Consider the following 26,756-nt stretch of genomic DNA (forward strand, 5'->3'; position numbering starts at 1 on the left):
TTCAGTATGGGAACATGTTTGATGGTTAAATAAACAGTAAGAATGTGGCTTTCAGGAGCCCCAGTTGTTAAATATCTATTTTACTGATAAAAATGCACACATTATACATCGTTACTTTCTATTGTCATCAAGATGATCAGTTAGTCTCAGTATATGTTCTGGTTTACAGACAAAGTAGTGTGTGCTACGTTTAGTGTGCACCAACCAAAACACTGAATGCCGCAAAAGATTTGATGAATTGTTATGCCAAGTCCCGAAGCATTACAGGCTGAAGTAAAACTACTTCCAACACCATCTTTCAGTATGAACACAGAATGGAAAACGTTAGATTTAGAAATTTTCTTTGACAACCTCATACATGCACCTTATTTTCATCGTGCAAATCAGGCAATTTGAAGATTTTAGAGAACATAAGGTACCACTTTAAAGAGTTGATGGCAGCTGTTGTTTATTATAAAAGTAAAAAATATATTGGCCATTCATTCTGACTTACAAACCGTTTTTGAGGCTTTGAAAAAAAAACCTGGCAAGTCCGCTGAGACCAAGCCATGGGATGTAGAAGGCTGCCGGTTTGAATCCTACCCCAACAGCTGTGGCCCTGCTCAGCCATCAAGCGCCACCTTGGTGCCGGTCCCTAGCCAGGATATAATGGGAGGGTTACTGCAGGAAGGGCTCGTGCCAAATTATATTTCACTTTGGAGACCTCTGAAGGGACAGATATTTGTAAATTAGGATAAAATTAACCAAAAAAGAATATTTTTATTTATTTCTAAATAAAAGATTTCAATTTTTTTATGAATCGGCAAAAACTTCTCTTTGTGTGAAGAAAGTGTAAATAAACAGATAAAATTATCTCATTTGAATACATTTTAAATTTAAAATAAAGTGTGCAAAAGTGTGCAAAAAGTGAATGCGGCATGAAGCCACGTTTTATTTTTACTTTTCCTGTGAGCACATTTTCTGAGAATTTTATGCAGACGCGGACCTGTTCGTCGAGTCGGTTTAAACTACTGTAGGTCAGCTCATCACAAGGGGAAGTTACAACAGCACGTGAACGCAACACGAAGGTAACGTGGGTTCCTCCCCCCGTCCTTTCCCTCTCGCGCCTTATCGCGCGTGTGCCCGGCGGTGAGGGCGCGCGCACGGGAGGTGTCGGGGGGTTGTGCTCGCTCCTGCTCTCTCTGCTCTCTGACCCCAGTGGCAGCTCCGACTCACTGCACTCCGGCTCCCCCCCCCTCCGTCACACTGAGCCTGCTCTCTCCCCCTCTTGTCTGTCAGTGTCTCTCGCCCTCCTCTCCGGCTCTCTACCCCCTCGTTCTCTTGTCTGGTTTCTTTCCACAGGAGCCAGCCGAGGTCCCGCCGGGTCGAAGGTTTTGCCCTACACGCCCAGACTGCTGCAACTCTTGGACGGCCGCGTACGAACCTGCCCGCTCTCGTGCTGTTGCCGCATGGACCCGCGTCCCTCCGCCGCTGCTGCCGCCGCCGTCGCCGCGTAGAGGGCGACCCCGACCTACACTCTTTCTCCGGCCAGATAGAAAAACCCACAAAAAGCCCACACGACGAAGGTAGAGCAACCTTTCCGCTTTGCTTCGAGATCCAAAGAGAGAGAGGGAGGGGAGAGAGGGGACACGGGGAGGAAAAAAGAAATTCCTGACACAAAGCCGTCGGTTAAAAGGTGGCTTGTCATTTACGAGGAAGAGCAAGAGGTTAGCGCGGTGGAGCCGTGACACTGACCACCTTTGGTGCCTTCTTGTTGTTTCAGAAGCAGAGTTCAGGATTGCACCGACCTTTCTTTTTGTGTGCATTTGTGCAAGCAGCAGTGTTAACAGCGAGCAGCGCAGAGTACACACCGGGTATATGCATGGTATCAGAAAGGGTTAATGTATTCGTCTTTACCCCCTCAGCTTACCGGAGTGATTTCTACCCGTGAAGTTAGCTATATGCTGTGTGTAGCGGCGTAGAGTCCACGGCAGGGCTCCTAATGTGTCTGTGCTTGTGCATCCCCGTTACAGAAAAGCAGCTCAGTGTGAACTACAGCGTGCACCACGAAAAAATAAATAAATAAAAATCTCATGTCAGGGCAGGTTTAGCAGGCTAAGCTACAGAGCTAGTTGCTGCTACTGTAGCCATAAGGTAAAGACAGACGAGTTTCAGCAGCTCGACACACACACACGGCGAGGGGACCGTGGAGCATGCTGCACGCTAATCCGTCCCCACTTTGTCGGCCTACATTTGCCAGAAAGAGCACATTTTCCTTTCAGCAGCCAGCAGTAGTACTTCAGGATTTAGATTTTGCTTTGGGAGAAATGAATGCTGAGGTGATGCGTGTGCACGGCATCTGACAGAACAGCTAATTCAAGTGAGTGTTTTTTTTTTAAACACCCAGGAAGATCTGCAAACTTGTGCAGGCTGCCGCAAAGATTCATCCAAGTTGGAATCATGTAATGTGACTTTGCAATGTAAAGAAGTGTGTGTGTGTGTCGTTGTGAAAATGGAGTTCAAGCTGTTTTTTCATTTGCAGGAATTGAGTTAACCCCTTTTTTCTGGGCTAGTAAAAATCTTTCTGACTTAAATTCAGAGCACACATCATAGGAAATAGCATCCTCCTGACCCAGAAAACATAAATCAATGCTTTGCGAAAAGAGGACAATTTCGTATTTTAAACTGGGGGCTTTTTGCTTTAAGATATTAAACAGCTGGGGGTCAGCATTTGTTACTCACCTCTGCATCAGGGGATTTAACCATCAAGTGAACTTGAGGAGCTTCTTATTTACCTCCACGAGAGCTGACCGTTCTTGTTCTATTGAGGGATTATTTTCCCCCCTTTTTTCTTGTTCTTGTGCTCCTGGCTGCATCAGGAGGTGTAGTATAAAAAGCCTGTCAAACCCACAGTGGCCACTTTACTGTTAGTCAGGGAGGTCAGGCACGAGGAAGCTCAGGGTGCAAGGGGACGAACAGCAAAGCCGGTGAGTGAGCTCTTAAGCAAAATTTGAGATAAAAATAGTTTCAGCAGGAGAGCAGACCTGTTTCATGCATGTGAACAAAGTCTTGTTTTCTTGAGGGATTTGCAACAGCGTGGTCACCAGTAGAGCATTATCCAGCGACTTTCCTAAAGGCCGTATCTGCATTTTTAAAAATTTGAATATACTTTTTTGCATTAAACTGGGTTTTAGCAGCAGCTTAAAAACACTTATGCGTGTTTTAAACTGTCACATTAATAGCTCTGTGTTTAGTTTTTGCAAACTATTTTTTATTCTCTTAATATTCTTAATGAAATGCTATATACAGGTAGAATAAATCTAATAATTACATTTATATTGCCGCACAGCATTTTTCTAATTAAGATTTGATGAATAGTTCAATGAGCTGCTGCTGAATTTATTTCTCCCCAAATCAAATTGTTTGTGCTCTCTGAAGCCAGAAGTAATTACAGTACAAATGCATTATTATATGTAATATAGTTGCGTATTTTTGTATGTATGTATGTATACTGTGATTATTATTAGAAAACTGTCACCTTTTTTTCTTCATGTGTGCTGTCTCTGCACTGCTTCAACCCAAGGCACCAAGCATCCGAGTACTTTTCTATTATTTTTTGAACAACTTAAATAAGAATTTCCTAATTTTTAATTTGCTATTTTGGGAGAGACCACCCTACCAGTGCATTCAGAAGTGGGTGCATGCCATGTGATTCTGTTTAAAGCTGCTTGTGTGCGTCTCTGTGCTCTTGTTAGTGCAGACTGCAGTGTATTGTGGTCGAAACGGTCAGCCGGGTCGCTGCTGCTCCTGCTGCCGCTTGTGCTTGGAGACTTCCTGGGCTTCTTGAGCGGCTCTGAAGGATGACTACTGCACGGCTTGCTGCTGAATCCCGGTGAACAAACGGCATCTCATGTCCAAACGGTGGAAGGATGGCTCATGGCAAAGTGACCATCACAGTGGACGAGTACAGCTCCAACCCAACACAGGCCTTCACACATTACAACATCAACCAGAGCCGCTTCCAACCTCCACACGTCCATATGTAAGTCCCTATTTACCAGTACTTTAAAACAAGGATTTTGACCTGCCAAAAGAAAATTCATATGCAATTTTTATTCATTCTGCCAAATGTCACTCCTTCAGGAAATATATATATATATAGATAATTTAGCGTAACTTCAGACTTTGAAAAAAGCAGCAGATTTTGAAGTGCAACAGGAAGCCAATCAGGACCCTGATTGATGCAGTGTCTTTGTTTATACTTTGATTTAATTGGCTCAACCTCAGAGCGTATGGTGGCCTGCAAGGACAAACTTGGTAACAGGCAGAGACTAGAAACAACATAAAGTGCTCTCTGACATAAGAGAAATTTAAATATTGATGTATTTAAAAGTAAAATAAAAAGCATAAAGATACTGTGGCAGGTGAAACATTGTCAGGTTATACAAATATACAACATTTGCACATGCTACAAAAATAAAAGCTTTGTTTGGTTCATACACATTTGAGCAAAAGCTTTTGACTCAGGTGTTTTTACGGCCGGCTTACCTCTGTTCGCTGTGGTTATACCATAAGACTTTATTATCTGTGCCGTGTTGGCATTGTGGTGCATGAACACTTTGTCCGCATTAGGGCGCCCTCTTTATTTATTTATTAGACCAGTTACTTAGTGATGCTCTTGTCTCATGTGGTTACACTCTGACTCTCATTAGTGGGTCAGAGCACGCACTCATCACACACTGTGTTTTATGTGTGGACAAATGTTAACACAGAGCTGTAGTTTCCTTTTTGTCTTCTCCCAATTTCAGCTGATTTGAGTTTTTATAAAAGGTTTTTTTCTGTTGTGGCTTGAATTTGCAGTTTTATTATTGCATGTTATGATATATTTATTTATTTATTTATTTATTTTTGAGAAAAGCCAGTGCACATTCCTACTGCCTTTTTGATTTTTCTTTAGTGTTTTCCCGGTGTTTGTTACAGGTGTAACAAAAAAATGTTTGCCCCCCCCAAAAAATATGAAAGATTTTACCTAAACAATCTACCTAAACAACCTAACCTAAACAGTTGAAGTTTATGAAGTAACATGCTGGAATGTGCACTAATGTGAGGAAGAAGAGCTGGTGCTAACACCATGCACTAATTACACTGTAATGCCACTACAATGCCAAATGCCACTGTACTCTGTAATAGACAGATTTGACAGTAATGTAAATCCACCTCTGCAACCCACAAGTCCTGACATATAATTAAGTTGTTATGGGTAAAAACCCTCAGAAACTCAAATCTTATTTTCATTGTTATCCTTGGCAAGTCAGGTAAAAAAGACACAAAATGAAATTATGAGTCACCATTAAACAACTATTTCTTCACCACACATTTAAAACACAGCAGTTAATAAAAATATACTTTTGCCCACTTATCTGAATATCGTGTTGCATTTGATCAAACTGAAATAAAAAATGAGATTGAAGTTCACATAATCATAAGTTAAGGTTTTAATTGACATTTATGAACATTGTAGAGAAGACAGAGAAAAACTAAAGGAAGATTTGGGTCCTAGTGTTGGCAGTGTTTATACTGTTGTGTGACTTTGTTGTTTTGAGATTCCTCGACTGTGAATAGGGCTACCGACACAACAAGTGTCGTTGACACGAATGTGGAAAAAGAGACAAGGTCACCTAGTAGTTTGTGTTCCATTTTAATGGTTGGCAAAGATGACAATAAATCAGGTCAAATGCTTCACTACGAATCAAGGTTAACATGTGCCAGACAGCAAGGGATTCACCAAAACATTTACTGGTTTGATGTTTGAAGAGGCTCTTGCTATTTTGTCTATTCAAGGCAAAAATAGATAGCACAAACTATATTTTTTGGTTCAAAGCATAACAGGTTGTTTGCTGAAATTTCACTGCTTAGTTTTGGATCTATTATTATTCCATGCTACTATTATTGACATTAACAGCATTTATTGTCAATTCCCTAAAACATCCTGATATAAGTTATCTTGGTCTTTTTTTTCCACAGTGTTGACCATACTGTTGGTGAAGTTCAGTCTCAGAGGCAACATTGAAACCTAACATATATCCTGACAATCCTTGAAACACTTGAGTTTCTGCAATTGGCTTAAATCTGTCATCTGGTGACAGTTTAGGAGTTGTTTGTGTTTAGGAGATAATGAGCGGATTCTGGCTTTGTTTGTTTTTAGATTGTTAAAATTGCTGTTTTTGGCTGGTTTAGTAAAATGCCATGTTAAGAGTCAGCAAGAGTGACCTGAACCCTAAGAGTGTTTGAAGGTGCAGTAAAGTCATAACTTATTCTGAAACTTGGAAGAAAATGAGTCTTTATCCAAAAAATTTAGGGTAATTTTTTTCCCCTTTATAATGAACCTACAATCTTTTTTTTCATCTTGATTGTGGAAGCCTTTGGAGGCGAAGCTCCTGTAGGAAAGGGATGTGTTAAAGACTTGGGGTCTCTCAGCAATTATGTGTTTGGATAAATATATTAGGCTGCTTCCTGGCTTTCACAGAGCCTGCACTGTTTTAGACTGTCATTCTAAAACTCAGACTGGGAAGCTCGGGATCTCGCGCGCACACACACACACACACACACACACACACACACACACACACACACACACACACACACACACACACACACACACACACACACACACTCACACTCCTATAAGCCCAATCCCACACAGAGACACACTATGTTTAAGTGCTTATAGAATGCAAGTTCTGTTCTGGGAAAGTAAAGGCTTGTTTAGATTTGAGAGATAATGAATCCGACTTTCTCTGGGTTCCTCTCAGTGCATCCAGAGTATTTAGACATAAATAAAGTTGTTGCTTCTCTGAAAGCCAAGAGAGAGAGAAAAAGCACAAGTGAGGGAATTGCCCGCCTTTTGAAATACAATCCCTGCTGTAATGTTTCCCCCCTAGACAGAATATTTAGATTTCTGTGATGGAGTACAGCGGCACCTTTTGTGTGGTGTGGAAGGTATCAGTCTCTGCTGAACAACATGTGAATGCTTGCATGTTGAACACACGTACACACTCGGTCTGACAAACACACACGGTGGCAGTTAAGCACTAATGCTTTGGTATATGAGCCTTAAATCAAAGTGGGCTTTTCTGAGCATGGGATATCTGGAAGTGAGCAGCAGACTCAGTCCAGCCCTGTTTGTGTCTGGTTCATTTTTCTGCGTTTTTTTTTTTTTTTTGTCTTTGTCGTCTCATGAAATGAAATGCTCAGCAACTTGGAACATATGCTTCGAGTTGGTAAACTAATGGCTTTGAATCAAATTTGAGCAGGATCTAGGCCAGGCTGCAGGAAGGCCAACACACAAACGCAGACGGTCAAAGTGAAAGAGCTGAAGCTAAAGGGACACTAGACAGTAATTCTCAGATTGTATTAAGATTTCTGCGACCCCTAAAATTATGTGACAACAACTGGATTTTAAAGAAGACTAAGCTCTTATAAGGTCTGAAATCCATTTTTGGACCCGAAAACGGTTTGCAAATAAACCTTTATAAAATGTACATTTACACTAGTGAACTTTATTGCTTCTAACGTTCCCCTTCTTGGGCCTGTGTTCTCAAAACAAAAATTGTCTACACAAAAATCAGTGTATGTCATCTACATTTTGGCAATATTTTGCACAGTTTACAGTGTTCATGGTTACATCCATAGAATGCAGAAAAATAGACTTCGGAAAAAAAAAGAAAAAACATTGCTTTTCTGGATGAACCTGTGTAGACATCTGGTTTGAATAAACTTACCTGTTTGTACTGTTTCAATAGTAGTGCTAAATGAAAAACTGAAAAGGGTCTCTAAAATGCCTTCAGTGTAGACAGTGTTAGTATTAAATCAAGTGTTGCCAGCACCGGTCCTCAACAGCTGCGGCCCTGCTTGTTTTCTGACAACCTACTGCTAATTGCCTTGATCAGGTGTGTTCAGTCAAACAGGGAATGCAAGACAAGGGTTGTGCAGGCATAGTTCGAAAACAAGCAGGACTGCGACCAGGGTTAGCCACCTCTGTAATTGATTCTTGTAGTTCTACAGTTGATGTCAATATTGCTTTCAGTATTTTTATTTTATTAATTCCTATAGTAATCTTTTTAAAATGCTCAGAAAACCATGAAATAACAATAAAACAATACAAAACTCACAAGTGCGGAAATAGAAAGTGTGCATTTTTTAAATTTTACATTGTTTTCTTAAATTGAGTAATTGTTTTAGCTCAAACATTAGAAAAGACAAAAGCTAAAATTAAATATTTTTGAGTGGAAAACCTATTATTTACTAAACAGAAGGAAATGGCTTCATGAAGTGTTGGAGAGAGAAAAGTCCAAACCCTGGATAACATGGGCTTAATTAAGCAATATATGAAAGATGTTTTCTATGGTTGATGTGATGTGCACAGATGTGTTGGCTCTGTTAGGGGCTCAACTGTATTACATCATTAACACCTTTTAGACTATTAATTTATTTCATTTCCAGCGGACGTGCACACTATCCAAGCCAACAGAACAGTGTCATCAACGGTGTTGGTCAGAACCAGTGTATTTGCTTCATTCTGGCTGTTGATTGGCCAGGTGAATGTGCTGCTATTTGTTCTGCTCAAAACATCATTCACTCCAGTACATAAATTTTAAAATTGGAAAATGAAAATTCCTTAATAAAGCCTTACTCCACCCTCAAAAACAAAAAAAAAAAGAGATTTCTTTCCACATGCCTTGTTAATTATTCCTGACCTCTGAATAATTGAGGGACTTGTAAGTATGAATCATTTAATGATGCCGCTGCATGCATCCTTACACAAGGATATTTTGATACAAGCTCGTGAGAATACGGCACTAGAAGAGAACCGCTTTCACACATTCATTTTAACACCATCCTGGTTTTTGTTAATGAACTTCTGCATGATCTTTTTCATGAGTAGCATTTCCTTTTCTCAGCGTAGTGGAAAGAGGCAATAAATGTGATTCATAAAATTGGAATTATGACCTTATAGCATGTTTCATGTTAACCAGCCCCAGTTATATAGCTATTACAGTTACATACAGTATATACTTTTACAGTCTCTGTTAATGAGTATCTGTACAGGCTGGTGGGAGGATGCTCAGCATGTAATCTTTTGTGACTTTTGTTTATAATAGTAGCATTTCTGCTTATGTGACTTAATTTTCAACATAAAATCGACTGCATCTTTTCTTGTGTCGTGTTGTGGATGAACAAGCCAAACCTTATTTGCTCGAACTCATCAGCAGTAGGTGTCACTATGAAAATAGTCAGATAAATGCCAATTTAATTGTGGAAAATTTGTTACTTGAAAATAGATTGAACACAAGTGTCACAGTCTTTTCACCCTTTAATCATAGCTAATAGATCTTAGATAGAAACACAAACAAGAAAAACATTAAACATTTCTCTGATTGAAGTGAGTCATTTGCTTCATATTTTGCTGTTCATGCTCTTTAGGTTGTTTGTGGTTTTGCATTCTTTATAGTATTTCCTATTATTTGCAAATTTTGCTCAAAATGTTTATCAGCATTGTAATGTTAATGCCTTAAAAACGGTCACTTTTATATTTCATGTTTGAGGCCAATCATTGCAGTACTTCTCAAAATTGCAGCAGCTATAATATCTTGTTTTCACAGTTTCTCTGTAACGGTTACAATACAGTTATTTTAATATTTTGTCAGGCCTATACGTAGAACCTAAAAGATAAACTCCGGGGTCTGCTTTTATTTTATTTGTCTGGTGTAAAACCAAAATGTCTCCAGACAGTTTTTGATTCACTTTAATGAACTAAAACATGTTCAGCATTTTGTTGATCCAGGCCTTTTATTGTTTCCAGCCTCCATCTACTTTTTTCATTAATTCAAATGAATTAGCAAAACAACTAGTCATGTTTTTAGGGTGGGATTGAAGTTGCACCTTCCTAATCCAGCGCCAGAATCTACTCTAAACACGAAACCGCTAATGTGGATGAGGTTTTGTTAGTTGGTTTACAGAAATGATAAATCACATCTTCCTGATAATTTAAATTATTGTAACATAGTCTTGCAACTTCTATTTTAGAGGGCAAATACAGTATAATCCCAAGGGGATGTCAGATCGTACTCTGATCACAACAACCCCCCCGTTCTCAAATAGAAAATAGGAAAATTAGCACAATGTCAGCAAATGTAGTGGAAATAAAACTGCATGTAATTCTAATTATTAGCCTATTGGTATAACACATAAGGACTTTTTAGGAATTTTTAATCAATAGTGGAAAAAAGCCAGTTGTTTTGCAGCCGTATGTTTACATCCCTTATTTTACCATTTCCTCTAAAACAGTTTGTGGAGGAGCGGCAGTTAGGCTTTAGCTTGGCCTGCTGTCGTTCGCTGGCAAGAATAGAGGCGCTTTTGTAAGAGCAGAAACCTTGATTAAGTTTCCTCTCCACCCTTGACCTGCTGCTGAAGCTTGTCAGGATGGTGGTGGACGTGACTGTGGTGGTAGTGGTGGGGATAAAGTGACAGTTGACAGTGCACAGGTCTGGTGTTTTTGAGATTAAAGTTCTTTTAATGTCTTTGAGATTTGGCCCATGAGCCCTTGGAGCCTGGCATCACAGGGCACAATCACATCCTGATGATGTCATTTTGATCAGGGAAACAAAACACTGTTGTGTTTACTTAAGGGATGTAATCAAGCACATCTTTAAAAAAAACATAAAACAGTTCTGAGTATAACATCCTAACACACAGGTATTTATGTGGTCTTTTAATGTATTAATGGTAGAAAATGGAAAATAAAAACTACCTTACTAAACGTGTCTACTCCAGTAGTTTATTGTCCCAGTATTTTACTGGATGTGTTAGGCCCCAGGGGGCACATGGTGACTATGTCTGTGGCCTTCTTTCCATCAGCCCTGCAGTCAGGCAGACACTCAGCAGTACAATTAAGGTCTGTGCCATAATAAGAAGGGCATTAAAAGAAGCAATTTATTTCCCAGCACAGTGCTGCAAGCGTTCTCTGTTGCTGATATTCCAACACATGTGCGCGCTCCTCAGTCATTATATAGGAAAAATAACAGGGAGGGATGAGGACGATGCAAGCTGTCTGAATGGCTGAAATAAACGGAGGTGGTGACATCAAGAAAAAGTCTCTCATATGTTCCTTAAATCAATTTTTACTTGCATGTTTTTAACAGCATACTTGTTTTTTTTTTATGTTTTCTCGTCTTTTGTGAACTTCCGTAATTCTGCATCCACATTCTTGTTGGGCTATTGACCAATTGTTCCCTTTATGTATTTTTCTTTGCTTTTCATTTTTACCCCAATTTGCCTCCTCTTTCTCTGCTCCCTTGTGCACACACCACTACCACCACCTTCACCACTACCAACGATCCCCCCCCCCCTTTTTTTTTTTCCCCCAGTATTCATTTTGTTCCTCTGAAGTTTATTGAATTAGCGCAGGCAGCTGAAATGCAGAAGATAAGAGGGGTGCTCTCTACTCCTCTCAGAGAAATTGTATTGCACAGTAGATGAGAAAGAGTGTGTGTGTGTGTGTGTGTGTGTGTGTGTGTGTGTGTGTGTGTGTGAGAGAGAGGAAGAGGGGGAAGGGAACTGATGCAGAGGTTATAGACCAGGAATATGGGCAGCAATGCGTTTTAATATTTCTCCTGAAAAAGCAATCGTGAACATAATGAAAGAACAGTGACATTTTTGTGTACAGTTCTGCTGCGATTGTTTTCAAAATTTTGAAATTGACATTATTTTAGCATAGTGGATGCACAAACATCAAAATTTCTGACAGTCTTTGTTGTGAATTTCAGTAGGAAGCAAAGTACAAAGATTGATTTTTACATTTAACAAGTGCTGTTTTTAGTGTTTTAAATGATTGTAGTTTTTTGTAATGCTCTACAATATAATATATAATATTTGGAAAATTGCCGCAAAGCTACTACAAATTATAGAATGTTAAAATCTTCACATTTAAAAAAAACTGGAACAAGATAAGGTTGTTATTCTGTATACATTAAACAATTTTTAATTATCAAAATAGTTGACAAACTTTTAATATAATTTTTCTAAATTACAGTACAATAAAAGTCAGGAAGTCTGAATCATGTTGTCATTTAAAAATTCCCCGCCATTGTACAAAACAACCTGCTGACAAGTCCCATAAATCAAACATAATCAGGACTTCACACTTTTTGCCCCAACACCCTCTTATCTTCTGCATTCTGGTGGTAAAAATGTGTAATAATTCCTCTTCAAACAAGCAAAAAGCAAAACATGATGTGTCATACAAAATAGTGTTGCTCGTGATTTAATTTTGTTAATGTTGATTTGAGCTGTTGATTGATTTGTTTGTGAACCAGTGACCCTTTATCTTGTTTGCCATGTATGGACAGGTGAGTTTTAGTTGATTAGCAATTTATTTACACATTTGCCCTTTGACCTTGGAGGTTTTTGATTCCTGTGTCCCCACTGATGGCATTATTGATGAATACTCATTAGCAGGAACACTGCGTTAACACTAAAGAGACTGGGTGGAAAAAAAAATCTAGTACTTTGACAGCAGGTTGCAGCCGCTATGAAATGGACTTTGATTTAGTTATTATAGTGGGCAGTTCAGAAAGGTGCTCTGCCAAGGCTGACCGAAGCCAAAACCAAGGGGTTGTGAGGAAGTACTGTCAACTTAACAATTCCACTGCATCACAATTTTTAACCCAGCTTTTTATACTGTCATTGTCAGTAATAAGGTACCCATGTCCATGTACTTTAATGTGTTTTAAAAAATATTATTTTAAGAAAAATAACAATGTATGTTTGAAGAGGTGCTGTTGATGTTTCCCATGACACAGACTGACAGAAAAGCACGGGCAGCAGTGCAGAGAGATGTGCGTATAAAGGTTTTATATTGCAGTTTCATAATTACTAATAACTGAAGGGCTGTGTAGAGAATTGCAGACAGTAGCAGAGCACAGCATAGCCATAGTTGCATATTGTAACTTCAAATTTTAAAACTGAGGAGGTTACACTTCTGCTGTGGTTCCTTTTTGTCAGGTATTACACATGTCAGGTATTACACATGAAGTTATCTCTTGTAGTGATTAATGGTTGGTTTTAAATGTAAGTGATACTAAAATGCACGATAAGAGCTCTCCAGCCAGCCAGTTTTTCGTCCATGCTGCAACAGTCATGGTTTCTTTGTGAACAGCATTAAGACTCGGGAGGTTTTTACCAAAATTTGTAGAATTGCAATCAGCCAGTGATTAAAGAGTCCTTAAAGAGTTTCATGAGTCAGAGTGACAGAGACAGTGACCTTCTTATCTGTTGGGAGCTAAGTGTTTCATTTGAAGAAACAAGCAGGCTGAACTTTGATCCTGCTTACTTATGTGTTTTTCCAAAAGGCCATGGAGCCAAGTGTGCTCAGTCAAATGAAATATCCTCCTACAGACATCAGGGAGCACTCCCCATTCCCTCTTTGTATAACTCCCACTCTGCTTTTTTTTTACTTCCCTCACCCTTTTTATTTTCTCTATAACATATGTAACCAATACCTGAAAATAAGTTCAATGCAGTCTTTCAGAATTCTGTTCCCTTCATATCCTCCATGTATGTTTTCCATTCTGCAGCACTTTACAGGGCAAGGTACCCTAACCACGTTTGTCAAATTTAAGCAATGATGAGGCCACAGTCTTTTTAATATTACTGTGTACTCCAATTATTAAATAACATTGTAAAATAAGGTAAGATAATGAGTTTTTTTTGTTTGTTTGTTTTTTTTTTTTTTTTTTTTTTGTCTGAAACTGGATTTTTAGGATTGTCTGGCCGGCAAATGCTGCACTTCATTATCAGTGTGAAATCAAGTGCCATATTGCATAAGTGCAATAATGTTGTTATTTTGCTTTCCAAAAATATTTCAAGATGGTAGTGTTTAGCACAAATCTTAAAGCTCACTTTTGCTGTGATGTTGCAGCCTTAGGTGGGAAGTTGATGCATTTAGGCTTCTCTGCTAAAGGATCACAGACATTTCTTCATCGAGCAGATATTTCTGCAGCCACAGACCTTGGTTTTGTGTCAGCTCCAATGTCATGGCGGATTTGAGAGTGTGCTGCTGCCTTCCTTGAGCGCATTAGTATTTCTCCTCTCCCCCACTTTCTTTCCTCAGCTGTCTTCTCTCTGATATCACACTGAAGCTCAGACATGTTAACGTGAACCTTCATGCGAGCACAGTTCAGTCTGTCACTGGAGACTATTCATTTACCTGGTGCTCAAGTGCATGAAGACTTTTTCATTTTCACTGTCTCCATTTACAATAGGTCAGAGGCCTGTGCTGCACTGCTGAACTTCTGAACTCCTGTATGTATTACTAATGAATCTCTGGATTGTTATTAATTCATATGTTAACAGGACAGACCAGGGCTCTCTCACTTTATGTGTGAGACTAATGCAGCACTATCATGAAAGGTTCTTGGCTCAGGCCTGCTCTAATTGATAGGGGCTGCTGGTATTTACTTACAATCTCAGGGTGGATTAAATCTCAAAGGGTCTGGATATGGAGGTTGTTTTTCTCTTGGCTTTGTTTTAATGTACATATTTGTGTGTGTGTGTGTGTGTGTGTATGTGTGTGTGTGTGTGTGTGTGTGTGTGTGTGTGTGTGTGTTTTGTCTTCCCATGCGGTTCTGTGTTTGTCCTTTCTCCATGACGAGAACTGTCAAATCCTGTAAAGCTGTATGATGTCCAGGCACCATAGAGCACTAAATCTAATCAGCAGCTACACCGCAGTGTATTTGCTGCTCTGCTGCCTTAGGTTAATGTGTGTGTAGGGGCTCAAAGACTTATTTACTGCTTACAGTCAATTGTAAATATCATTATGTCTGTAGCTAGTTTTTCACTTTGTCCATTGTGTTTTAATATAGAGTCTAGGCTTGCTTGGGCAAAGCAAAAGTTCGTTCTGCTCCAGTATCAGCAAAGCTGACCTCACCCAGCTAAAGATATGGAAGGACCAACATTTACAAAGTACTGATTACTGACTGACTTCAGGCAACAAAAGACAAAATACAAACTATAAGAACTCTGGATTGTACATTTTCTATCCATGGACTGGAGATTTTAGACAGAAAGCTAAAGATGCTGATAATAAAACTGCAGTAGCTTGTTTTAACTAATGTGATAGATATTCACATTTAGCAATTTACAAACGTATGTTATTGGTGTATTAACGTATGTTATCAAACACTGTGTGCTCCATCAAAAGCATATTTTAAAGTTTTATTATTTTTTCACTCCAACACCAAATGAGAGTCTTTGTTTAGATTTATGAAAACGCTAGCAAGTCAGAATCAGATTTTGAGCAATCCTTTCCTGCTCAGAGTTTTCAACAATGGTTAGCAGAGGGTGAGACAACAGACCCCTGGGGGACTCCGTAAGCAGCAAGTGTGCTCCTGATTTTACACGCAGCAGACAGTGGCCACAGATCACAGATGTTAACTACAAATGATGGTTAAACTAGAGCAGCAACAGACGAGTTGTGTGCTAATTGTGACATACAGGGCATTGACCTGCAATACTCACCCCTTTAATTTGTCTCGTTGTATTGGGCCTTTCTAGTCAGTAATGTAAATCAGGGAGCAGGACTGCTTTGTGGCAATATTGCATTTGCATTATTCACTGCGTAATAACAGTTAATCCAGTTACGTATGGTTATTTTGTCTTGAAACTGTTTCTCGGTTGAATTATCAGAAATATGACGATAAATCACAGCATGAAAAATTTGTGAAAAAATGTATCATTCACATGCTTCTGTGCAGAAAAACAAGGGGTTGCTGAATGGATTGATGGAAATTGTGTGAATTATAGAGTGTGATGCTCACAAGATCTCAACCCAATTCAATACCCATGGGTGTCACCTTGTTGGAAAGCACAGTTGAACATCATTGCAACAAATTAGGGAATACCTTTGCAATAATGGTGATCATATCTTCATTAGACATTTAGAAACCTGTAGAATTGCTGCTAAGGAGCATTGATGCTGTTTTGAAGTCTTGTGATGGATCAACATCATATTTTGACTGTTTATTTAGTTTTCATTTTAGTTCAAGACGCATTTGTTTATGCAGAGGTTTTAGACCTATTGTCCGTCTCACCGCAGACGTGGAGTGCAGATGGTGGCTCATTGTCTTTTCAATGTGAGCTTGCAGATGACAACTCAAACAGAATAACAACATAACTCATGTTATTTATGTAGCTTTTACATGTGTAATAATTCTACTCAACATGGTGCAGAACGCACTCCCTAATTAAAAAAAATGCAGCGATGCCTCCCCCTAATAAGATTTGCCTTTGTGCCAAGGTGCCTGTTTTCTCTATCTCTGTTAATGGCAGAATCTTCTGTCTGAAACCTCTTGATTTATCTGATTCTTTGGCTGTTTCCATGTCATGTTTTAGCACACATGCAGTGTGTGTGTGTGTCTGTGCGCACTTGTCAGTTTGGAGATTGCTGCGTTGATTATGTGGCTGATGTTCTTGACAGAGCGACATCCCTTCTAATGAAATAATGGTCTAGTGGCAGAGTGCTAGAGGATTGCACATTGTAGACTTCAATTACAGACAAGATGGTTTTGCTCTTTCCTTTCACTCAGGAAAAACTACAGGTTTTTCTTCCTTTTTAACAGACATGCTTAAATTAAATAAAAAAGGCTGAATAAAAGCTTTTTCCAGCCAGACGTGGGTCTAAGTGTTTTTCTTTAGATAATGGATAGTAAGGACATGGCATGCCTTTATTCACCATCTCTTTAGCCAATCAGATCCCACAAAACAGCCATTGCCCTTGTGTGCACAAATCATCCCAAGCACTGGTTTATTTCCAGCCAAGACTACACATTTTTCACTGTTGTAATGTCTCCTATTTTCTTTGAGATGCATTTTGCTCTTCTGCATGTGTTGTTCTGTGGACCGTGTAATTTATTTTGCACAACAAATTATCTTTTTAAGGTTCCAGTTATCAGCTGTGCCCCTTCTGCTATCTGGTATGAAATTAGCATACATTTCCTAAAAATATGTTTCTGAATGAAGTACACCTTTTTAAAATATCACAACAAGGACAAAGGGCACAGTCTTTGATTTTTAGTGCTTTTGGCAGAGAATGTTTAAACTTAAGAAATTACTAAATAAAACAAAGGGCAGACATTTCATACAAAAGTGGAAAATTAAACATGATTATGAGTTCGGACTTTTTGTTAAGTAATAAGGTGATATCAAATTACTTGACTATTTCTAAATGGATATTGCAAAGCTGTGTAGTGTTAGCTGACTATAGGGATTATGAGGAAGTCATAGCTGAAGTCCTTCAGATATCCTTTACTGACAGTAAATTGTGTGCAAATGACCTCAAGGCCCAAAAATACAGTTAAGCAGTCATTTATTTAGTAACTTTATGACTTAATGAGTTAAGAAGGGATATTAATACTCATTTAACAGGAGAATACCACTATCAACAGTCAACGTCTGTTTATCATATAATTTTGTAATTCATAATCGATGTGGTTGCAGAACTGTTTTTATTACTCAAACATAGCTTTCTTGACAGACCCTCTTCTTGTTGAGTCGGGACATTGACAGATTAGACCAGAAAAAAAATTTTCTTTCTGTGAAGCTGTTTAAACGCACCATCTACCTTTTTTAAGGGAGGAAGTAAAAAACAGTGTAGCAATCTACAACAGCAGCTCTTACATGCACAAAATCTCTGAACCACTCTCTCTCTGTCTTTTCAGGGTGGATCCCATTCCCTATGACACTCCCAAACCAGCAGGACACACCAGGTTTGTGTGTGTTTCAGACACACACTCGCGTACAGATGGCATCCAGATGCCCTACGGTGACGTGCTGCTGCACATGGGCGACTTCACTGAGCTGGGTTTGCCTTCTGAGGTTAAGAAGTTCAACGACTGGCTAGGTACTTAAATGCTTACCACACACTTTTGAACACACGCTGCTGGAAAAGCATCATTTTGCACACGACAGCATCAGTCTTGCACACGACAAAAATGGGCAGGTAATCGGTACAGTTGTATGGGACATTGTGCGTGTTTAACAACTGGACCCCCAGTTTGCTAAAGCATCCAGTCTAACCCTTTTGGCTTAATACCCTGGCTCACTTAACCTTTGACCTCTCCGTCATGGGTGGAAGCTCTGGGCTGTGTGTGTGGCTTTAGTCCCAGCAGCCTCTGTTTCATCTCTGCACCCTCCAGGCAAGAGCTCATAGCAACTCTGAAGTATTTCTGTCCTTCTATTGTAATCATGGTTTACACAAGTCTGACTTTCTCTCACACTGTCTGACATTCCCACACACCAAATGCATGAATCAATAAGTGCCACCCACCACACTGACTAGCACAGTTTTTTTTTCTAAAGATATTTTAATTCCTGTTTAAATTTCATCTTTTGCCTGTTGATTGTCCCCCAGTGAGACATAAGACTATCTCTAAGTTAACGCAGAGAAAATTGCAGATCTGAGATTGGTGCCGTTGTTTTTAAGTTCATAACTAATTATGTTTTGTAGCCAAAACATTCTTGTTAGATCAGGATGAAAAGGTTATCTTAACAGACTTAAAGTAGACTAATCAGTAGAGGTCTCACTCTGTTTTTAAAGTTTTCAGAGTGTATTACAGTGTAAACATTGTCTTAGAGCTGGCTGATATGGGTTCGACAGTAGCTGATGCTGAACTTGGGAGGCAGGAAGGCCAACTTTTTTTTCCCCCCAGTTTCTCCCTTTGCATAACATATAATGCTATTTATTAATAACAAAGAAAGGAAATATGCTTAAGATATAAGTATATTTATAAGCATAATAACCTAAATGAGTACTGAGCACACTAAGTTAATTCAGAACCTCATTAGAATGTATTACTATTTTAAAAATGTTATTTGTATAGCAGCAACAAGAATCTTATAAACTTACTTTATTGTATTTTCAAATCAGAAAATACACATAGCTGAAACTAATCTACTCTAATAAATCTGTTTAAACTGACAGTCTTACAACAAACCTTTACTTTTAGCTGTAGGTGTCCCTACACTGGCAAATTAGTGAACATTTTATAATTTCTGCAATAGTGTACACACAATAAAATTAGTAAAATACCTGATGAGTTGACCACCACCACACGTAAACAGTTTTTATGAGTAAGAGTTATTGACACTTAAAGACAATCTTTGCACAGACAGTGCTGTTAAAGAATGTTTCTCCACCAGTGTGCAAAAAGTAAACACACCACATGTTTCATTTGTCCTGTAATCAGTTTAAATTGTGGAATAACCTTGTGTTGCAGTTTAATATATTAAACAGTAAATAGGTAGTCTAAAGCTACGATAGAGCAAGGGGGAATAATCCAATAATTAACTGATCTCGCATTTTGTTGTTCTTTTGAACAAATTTTAAAAAATGGTAACCCAAATGTACTTGGTTCCTAGTATACAGTATTGTATATGAAGTATAGCAGCAAGTATGGTAGTTACAGTATTAAAGTATTAAAAATGACTTATTGTCATTGTTCCAAAGTAGGAGCCTTTAGATTGGGTAGCAAAACAGTTTCCCATTTTAAGCTAAAGGTGAAAATTTTAACCTCTAGCCTTGAGTGTTACTTTTCTCAATGTATGTTTTGAATATTAGTCACACCCTAAATAGTTGAAAGGTAGCTGACAAAAGTTTGTTAATCTAAAGATGACAGCAGCTACAGTCAAACAACATTTACAGCAGTTAGCTATGACTCATTGTTGTAATAAACTAAAAGATTCAAGCTTAAGTAAGTATTACAGACAGTTTTGGAAAGAGAACAGAAAAAGAAAAGAGAATAGCTTGGCCTTTGTAACATTTTCTGAATATTACACTTATCATTACAATAAAGGTCACATTCTCAGTATTCGCAGTCATCCATAGTACATCTATTAGCTATATCACTTCGACAATGTGAATTCAGCCTGAAGGGAAGCAATATCAGCAAAGTTGTTTTTATAAGGCAAATTTAAAAGGAAAAGTCTTTTATGAGATATTAATACATTTAAACCCAGCACCATCACCTGGGGTTTTGAAAAATAATTTTGTTACATGTTTTTTTAAATTCTTGTTCTTACACAGGTTCAATTGTTTAAAAAAAAATGTATGCTGTCTTGGACAGAAATTAAGCTATCTTAGTCAAATTCAAGTATACAGTTTACCTGCAAAAACCTGGTCATCCTATGTTCAGATACTGTTAATGATTTATAATTTTTTTTATTATAGCTTCTTAATTTCACAGACGTTATCGAAGAGTTGGTAATAATTTCAGGTGATGAAGTATACACCCTTTAAAGTCAGTGAAAATATTTTATCATGCTGTTAGTTGGTATGTTTTGTGTCTTCAGAGGACTGGCAGTTTTCAGCATTCTGCAAGCTGAGAAAATGTAGGTTATTTGTTATTTATTAATGTGTGTTGAACATTGCTGGGGTGAGCTTCTCATACAGAATTGGCTTTAATAAAAAAAGTAAAGCAGTGCATGTGCATACTTCAATATTCCCTCCAAAGCTGTTTTTGTCCTCTTTGATAAAGGTCAAGACAGTCTGAGAGCAGTGGAGTTGAAGTGAGATGTGGATAAGGAGAAGAGACTGTAGTGTGATGAAAGTAGCAAGGAAAATTACATTTGAAAGCATGTTGGTCTAATTTTTTTATGCAGTTACTGGATTTTCATGTAAGGTACGTGTAAGGTGTTTTTAACAGTGTTAAATCTTTGGGAAAAAATATTGGGTACCTTGGGAGAAAGATACTAGAATAATCTAATTCCACTGTGACTTATATGAACCTCTGGGGAGGCAGTGTTTTTTTCAGGCCATTGACTGCTGTTTGGCCTCTTGGAAGATATCATTGGAGATCAATGCAGAGAAACGGACTTTCCCCAACCCAGTCTGTCTGATGGCGAAGTACTAACTCTGATCTCCCACTTTTAAGCATCGACTCTGATCTTCCTGCTCCCAGAGGCCTCTGTAGCTTGTGTGTTTTCAGTTTGTTTTAAGTGCTTGTCATAAAAAAAACTTAAAAATCCATTGAGCTCATTATGAACTGCAAACAACACCCTACTTACTGTATCAAAATTATATACAGGGGTTTCTTTATAGAGGTAACAGTGTACTCAAAATCCTGACCACAAGTGCAGCTTGAGATAAAGCATGTGACCTCACTTATGAAATAAAACCATGAATAACCTGATATCAGGATTGCATTCCTAGTTTGGAAGAAGAAAACATGTTGTATTTCAATATTATAGATTTTTTTTAGTATGTTTCGCTATAATTTTTTTCCATCCACAGAGATGGGCTGAAACTGAATCTTTACTTATGATAGGTGCATCTGTAGCTCCTTTTTAAACTACCTGTTCAATGTATTTTTATAGAGGCATTGTGCTGCCTTTGTTGACCATGCATTATTCCAGCAACGAATATGGCAAATTTGCTGTGTCTGTGGCAAAGTAGTAAAAGAGGCTCAATTAAGTGAATGGGAAATGGCTGCTTGGGAGTTGAGAAGTGTGACAACCTGCCACCAAGGTTGTTTCTTCTGGGAGAATTTCTCTTGTGTTTGAAGAGTAACAAAAAGATATACATAGATCCTTTGCAGTTTGCCGTGCAGTAAGGCAACCTATTTACATTAGATCTAAAACATTAGTCACTCAGGTCATTAAATAATCATCGGGAATATAATTATCAACTATTTTTTTTGCAATAATGAATATTAATGTTGGTTTGGCAAAAAAAAAACATTTGATCACTACTTTAGGTCAGTTGATGATTTTTGGAGCACCCGGTTGAACAATTCTGGAGAATAATGGAGAAATTTAACCATAATGGACATGTACATTAGTTGCATCCCTCAGTTACTCCTTCAGCAGACAAGGATCAACAATAAGATTACTTTGCTTCTGGCAACCTAATGACTAAATTCAATAGTCATTCTAAGGATGACATTTAATTTTCTTAATTATTCAACAGTTTATTGTATCGTTAAAAACACAACTCGTTTTAAATTGGCAGATGCCATTTAAAACAAAGATACAGTTTTGTCTTATATCTTATTAACAATGGAAGTCTGCCATCCTGAGAAATGTGACAAAATACTTCTCTGCACATGCATTTCATGTTCTTTTTTTTTTGTTGTTGTTTGTTTTTCTTCCTTTCTTACCCTTGTTTGTGTGCGAACAATAAATAAAATAAATTTAGGTGTATCACAACACCAATCCTCTGTAAGATGTATTACGTTGGCAATAAAAAGGAGTAGAAATTCCCAGCAGAGTAATGTTGATGGAGTTTGATGGCAATTATGTTTTTTCCACCTTTTTCCTGGTGGTGGTAAAAAGAATTATTTGCTTCAGGTTGTGTGTGCGTGTGCACGTAAATGGATGCGGGATCCAGTTAGAGAGCTGGGGGACTCTGAGGCGGTGCTCTCATAAGGTTAGACTGGGATTTATGATCCTGAGATGCGATGAGCTAATTTAGAGCAGCAGGACTGAATCTTGTAGACCAGGGAACCATGATTCTTTCATTTCAGCATTAGAGAACATCCACTTTCTTGCAGTCAATCATACAAATACTTTAGATGGGTGTAGTGGAATCTTATCTTCCTGCATTGAGCTAGTGTATTTTGACAGAATTTTTGTTCACTTTCTATTGGTTTTATTTCCATTTAAACTTATGCTTACATATTTCTATTCCACTTGCCTTTCAAAAGCATTTTTATTCAACAAATACCTTGTTGGATCCATTATTCACATTTTATTCGATTTACCTCTTGGCATGTATCATAACCTTTGGTTTTTATGGTCCAGAATAAAGAAACCAATGGACAAAAGTACCATACAAAAAAGGGGTATCAGTAAATTCTTAGGAGCCATAAAACTTTCTTTTTAAATTATCTGTATTTCTGTAGTATATTTCAGGAACTTAATTGAAAATAAAATTAACTACTAGTTTCAGGCTCTAGAAATTATATTTTAGGGGTACATCCGGTGCCTATTGTTCAGTTAAATCATCACATAAATTAGTCTATAGATTAATCTATACAGCACCTGTAAAGCAGACTAAAAAAGAAAAAAAGGAAGGAAGAATGGTATATAATCAACAGGAAGGCTATAAAATAGAATCCATGGGAGGGTAAAAAGAGAAATATAGAAAGAGAATGGAAGGGTGATGAAGGCCAGACCCTTTAGTTGAGTGCTCAATCAGCTGGAATAAAATAGTAAGTCTGGTCTTGATGGTGAAGGGGAACGGGACAAATCACCTCGACAGGGGAGAGCAAAAAGGGCACAGCAGAAGTTGAAAGATGAGAGGATGAGAATTCTAATAGATGTTCTTCTCTATTTAGTTCAGATTTGTGCTTTTTGATGCTGCACAGCATCTACAGAGATGGACGGTGGTGTGCTGGGGTCAAGCAGAGCCGTCAGCTGTTATTGTAACCCCTGTGAGTGGAGGGTATTTTTCCTCTTGCACTTATCTGAGTTTTCCTTCCAGTCCTGATCTGTGGTCACGGTTAAGTATACAGGGAGATACTTAGTGTATATTCCATTTAAAGAACCAGCTGTTTCTGTACAAACAGACTGACCAGGTGGAAAGTTTCCTCCTGTTTGTGGCTTGCAATGCAAAAATTATTTGTGTATAAAGAATCATTTACGGCATAATTAAATAAAAAAGAACCAAAATAATTAGTTATATTTGTAATTCATTCTCCTTGTTGATTCAGAAATACTTCTATCAAGTAACATTTATATTCTGATCCAACATCTGTGCATCCCACATTCCCACAACTGCTTTAAAGTATAAGTCTGAATTTTTCAGCAATACTGAATGCCTGCCTAGCTAAGATTTTAGATCCAAGTGTTTGTTTATTCTTTTCTTAGTTTAAAAAATAGATTGAAATTTTTTAACAATAGGCTATTTTGTAAGATTTCATATTCCAATAATAATAAAAAAAAATCATAAAACATATCATTCGCAAAAGGTGTAACTGCAGTAATAGTGAAGGGCTGAGTTTGATGACAAACACAGTTCTCTTAAATTAATTTACAAAGTAGTTAGTTTATGTCATTGTCCACCTCTAAAAGTAGGCATCTACTTTATAAAAACTCAACTTCAATGTGAGAACTTAAATTGATTTTAGATACAGTCTAACTGGTTTCTGCATCTATCTCAAAACACAAACTACATTTTTGGGAATAAAATAATTTTCAAAAACTGTTGCAGTGCATCCTGGTAGGTCATTTACCCATAACATTCAGTTCAGTTCTGTGTCTGCTGCCTTTTCAGTTTACTTCTGCACAAAAATGTTATCATATACATATTGGTGAATCTAATGCACAACAGAGGGTTTGTGTCAGGTGAAAATGCTAGACTTCAGCTCACCAACCTCTCCCTGGTTGCTCTTGTCTTTTCTAGGTGGCCTCCCATATGAATTTAAAGTAGTGATTGCCGGAAACCACGAGCTGACCTTTGATAAGGATTTTATGGCTGAGCTGGTCAAGCAGGATTACTACCGTTTCCCTTCAGTCTCCAAACTCAAACCAGAGGACTTTGATAATGTCCAGTCCCTCCTCACAAACTGTGTGTATCTGCAGGACTCGGACGTCACCATAAAGGGATTCCGGATATACGGGACGCCATGGTAAGAACTGCAACCATTCTGTCTTTAATTCTCCATCAAAAACTACTCTCTCTTTTTTTCATAACTGCTGAGACACATTTCTATCTCGTTGTGTTGGGGATCCCTGAGGTGAAGGTTTGCTTTCCCCTCTGTCAGAGTCTGTCTGTTTTCCAGCTGTCCGCTCTGCAGTAACACTGTACTTTGCTTCATGCTCTGTGTGAGGGGCCTTTCTTACACGCAGGGTGCTATTCCCAGCTCACACATTCCTTTATGAGCTCAGGACCCTCACCGGCTCCCCAGGCTTACTTTACACCTGTGTTTTGACACGGGGTTAAGTGATACATGTGGTACCGGGACACTATGTCAATACGCTCTCAGGTGTGAAGAGAATGCTAGAGGAAGAGTGTGTTTGAATAAGTAATGGTGTATGCAACATGCGTTCTACACACAGAGGCAGATGTAAGTGTTGTTAAAGGGAGAATTGTTGGTACAGGAGAACTGTCAGGAGTGACTGTGTTTCGCAGGGATCTAATTGTTGTTTTTTGGATTTGTTTTTAAAAAAGCAACACCAATATCTAATGATTGTATAACTATGGTATATCACTTAAAGAAGAAAGAAGAAATGCCGATTAGTTTTTTCATTAGTCTTTGCTGCTTCTGCTCATTTGCTAAATAACACGTGACTTTAACTTTGCTTTCTCTAAGGGGAAATTCTCCTAGTAAAACACAGGACACAGAGAGCTTTGAACATGAGAGACAAAATAAAAAAGTGGTATTCCAAAAGCATAATATAAAACCCTGGAGTACACCAAGTCAATACCATCCTGTCTTGTCATAATGGGTTAATATCAGTATGCAGTTTTTACAGTTTTTCCTTTTCTTTTTGCAAGTAATGTTTTATTCTTAAACTGACGTTAAACTGTCAAAAAAAATCCATCTCAGTGCTATAAGCCGTAAAATTGCTCACTTAATCTGTTTAAAACTTTAAATGACACAAGACAGAGACCCAGTATAACTAATCCATTAGTAAATTTACAGAAGTAATCCAATGCCTATGCAGTATTGTCTCTAACAGTCCCCCATTCTCACATTCAACTTTGCTAGATAGCCCAATGGAAAGAGAGCTTTGTAGTTCAGCTTTAACTGCTGTCGTCTGTGAACAGTCTTAGAGTCTGTACTGGGTTTGTCTATACTATAGCTGTGTGTTTTTTGTGTGGTAGTCAAGATTGGAACTTCCTCTGTCCTGCTGTGACTCCCTCTGCTTTTTTCACAGTGGTTCTCACAAGCCTGCACCAGACTTAAAATAACTATATGGGTCATACCTCCATCCTTTAGCAGCTATAATTAGCAGGTTTACAACCTGACTTCAGAAGTGGTGAGGGACAGGGGCAAGGAAGAGGTGGGGCAAGATCCCAGCATTCCTCAGACATCACACCAGCAGGAAAAAGAGATTACCTTAGCTTTTGCCTCAATCCTTCCTCTGTTTTATCCTTCTGTTTGTAAGCGAGTGGATGCTGCCCCCGTCTCCCTTGTGGGTATTTAGTGTGAGGGCTGGTAAGTGTCTGTTGTGACAGCTGGGGCTCTCGAGAGAGGTGGAGTGGACAGCTTGACTGCACCCCATCCAATCTTCCTCAGTTTTCTCACTTCCTTCACACCCATATGCCATCGTGGCCCATGGTTTGGCCTGCTTGTCCAGTGTGAGGTCTCACTTAGCCCCGCAGTGACCCTTCGCTTCCTAGACAGCTCACTAGCTCACCGATTAGGTGGCCGAGCCTAGCGGTCTGCTGCTGCAGGCAGGATGTAGCAGCACCAACCTGGAAATGTGTGTAACTACACAATGTGTGTAAAGAAAAATGCTAACTTCGAGTCATTAATTTGTTTTAAGCTCAAACAAATTTCACTTTCTTTATTGATATTTTGGAACATGTTTTATCCCTTTTGGGCCATCTCAAACTGAAATGTCAATGACAGAAAAAAAATTTGCTTTTTTAAAAAAGGCTATTTTCTTCTTTTTATTTCTATTTAGTCAGAAAGTCAACACCTTACACCTTACACCTTTATGAAATAGTCATCTACACAGTGGCACACAACTTGTCATCAGTGCAAGATATTTGGAAC

General features: G+C 38.4%; 1 protein-coding gene across 5 annotated transcripts in view; it reads left to right on the plus strand.

The window, feature by feature from the left end:
* Nucleotides 1-1,106: 1,106 nt before the first annotated feature.
* mpped2a (metallophosphoesterase domain containing 2a) overlaps nucleotides 1,107-26,756 on the plus strand; it is a 54,403-nt gene continuing 28,753 nt past the window's right edge. Inside the window, exons 1-4 of one of the 5 annotated variants that reach the window (XM_067495551.1) lie at nucleotides 1,107-1,565; nucleotides 3,735-4,021; nucleotides 17,754-17,935; nucleotides 24,434-24,659. In XM_067495551.1, the coding sequence (XP_067351652.1) occupies nucleotides 3,909-4,021; nucleotides 17,754-17,935; nucleotides 24,434-24,659 (521 nt within the window). In that variant the 5' untranslated portion in view covers nucleotides 1,107-1,565; nucleotides 3,735-3,908. Of the gene's footprint in view, nucleotides 1,566-1,675; nucleotides 2,360-2,418; nucleotides 2,967-3,734; nucleotides 4,022-17,753; nucleotides 17,936-24,433; nucleotides 24,660-26,756 lie in introns of those variants that run through there. The other 4 variants (XM_067495552.1, XM_067495553.1, XM_067495554.1 and 1 more) reach the window with 4 other exon arrangements.

Source organism: Channa argus, chromosome 2, assembly GCF_033026475.1.
Source record: "Channa argus isolate prfri chromosome 2, Channa argus male v1.0, whole genome shotgun sequence".
NCBI lineage: Eukaryota > Metazoa > Chordata > Actinopteri > Anabantiformes > Channidae > Channa > Channa argus.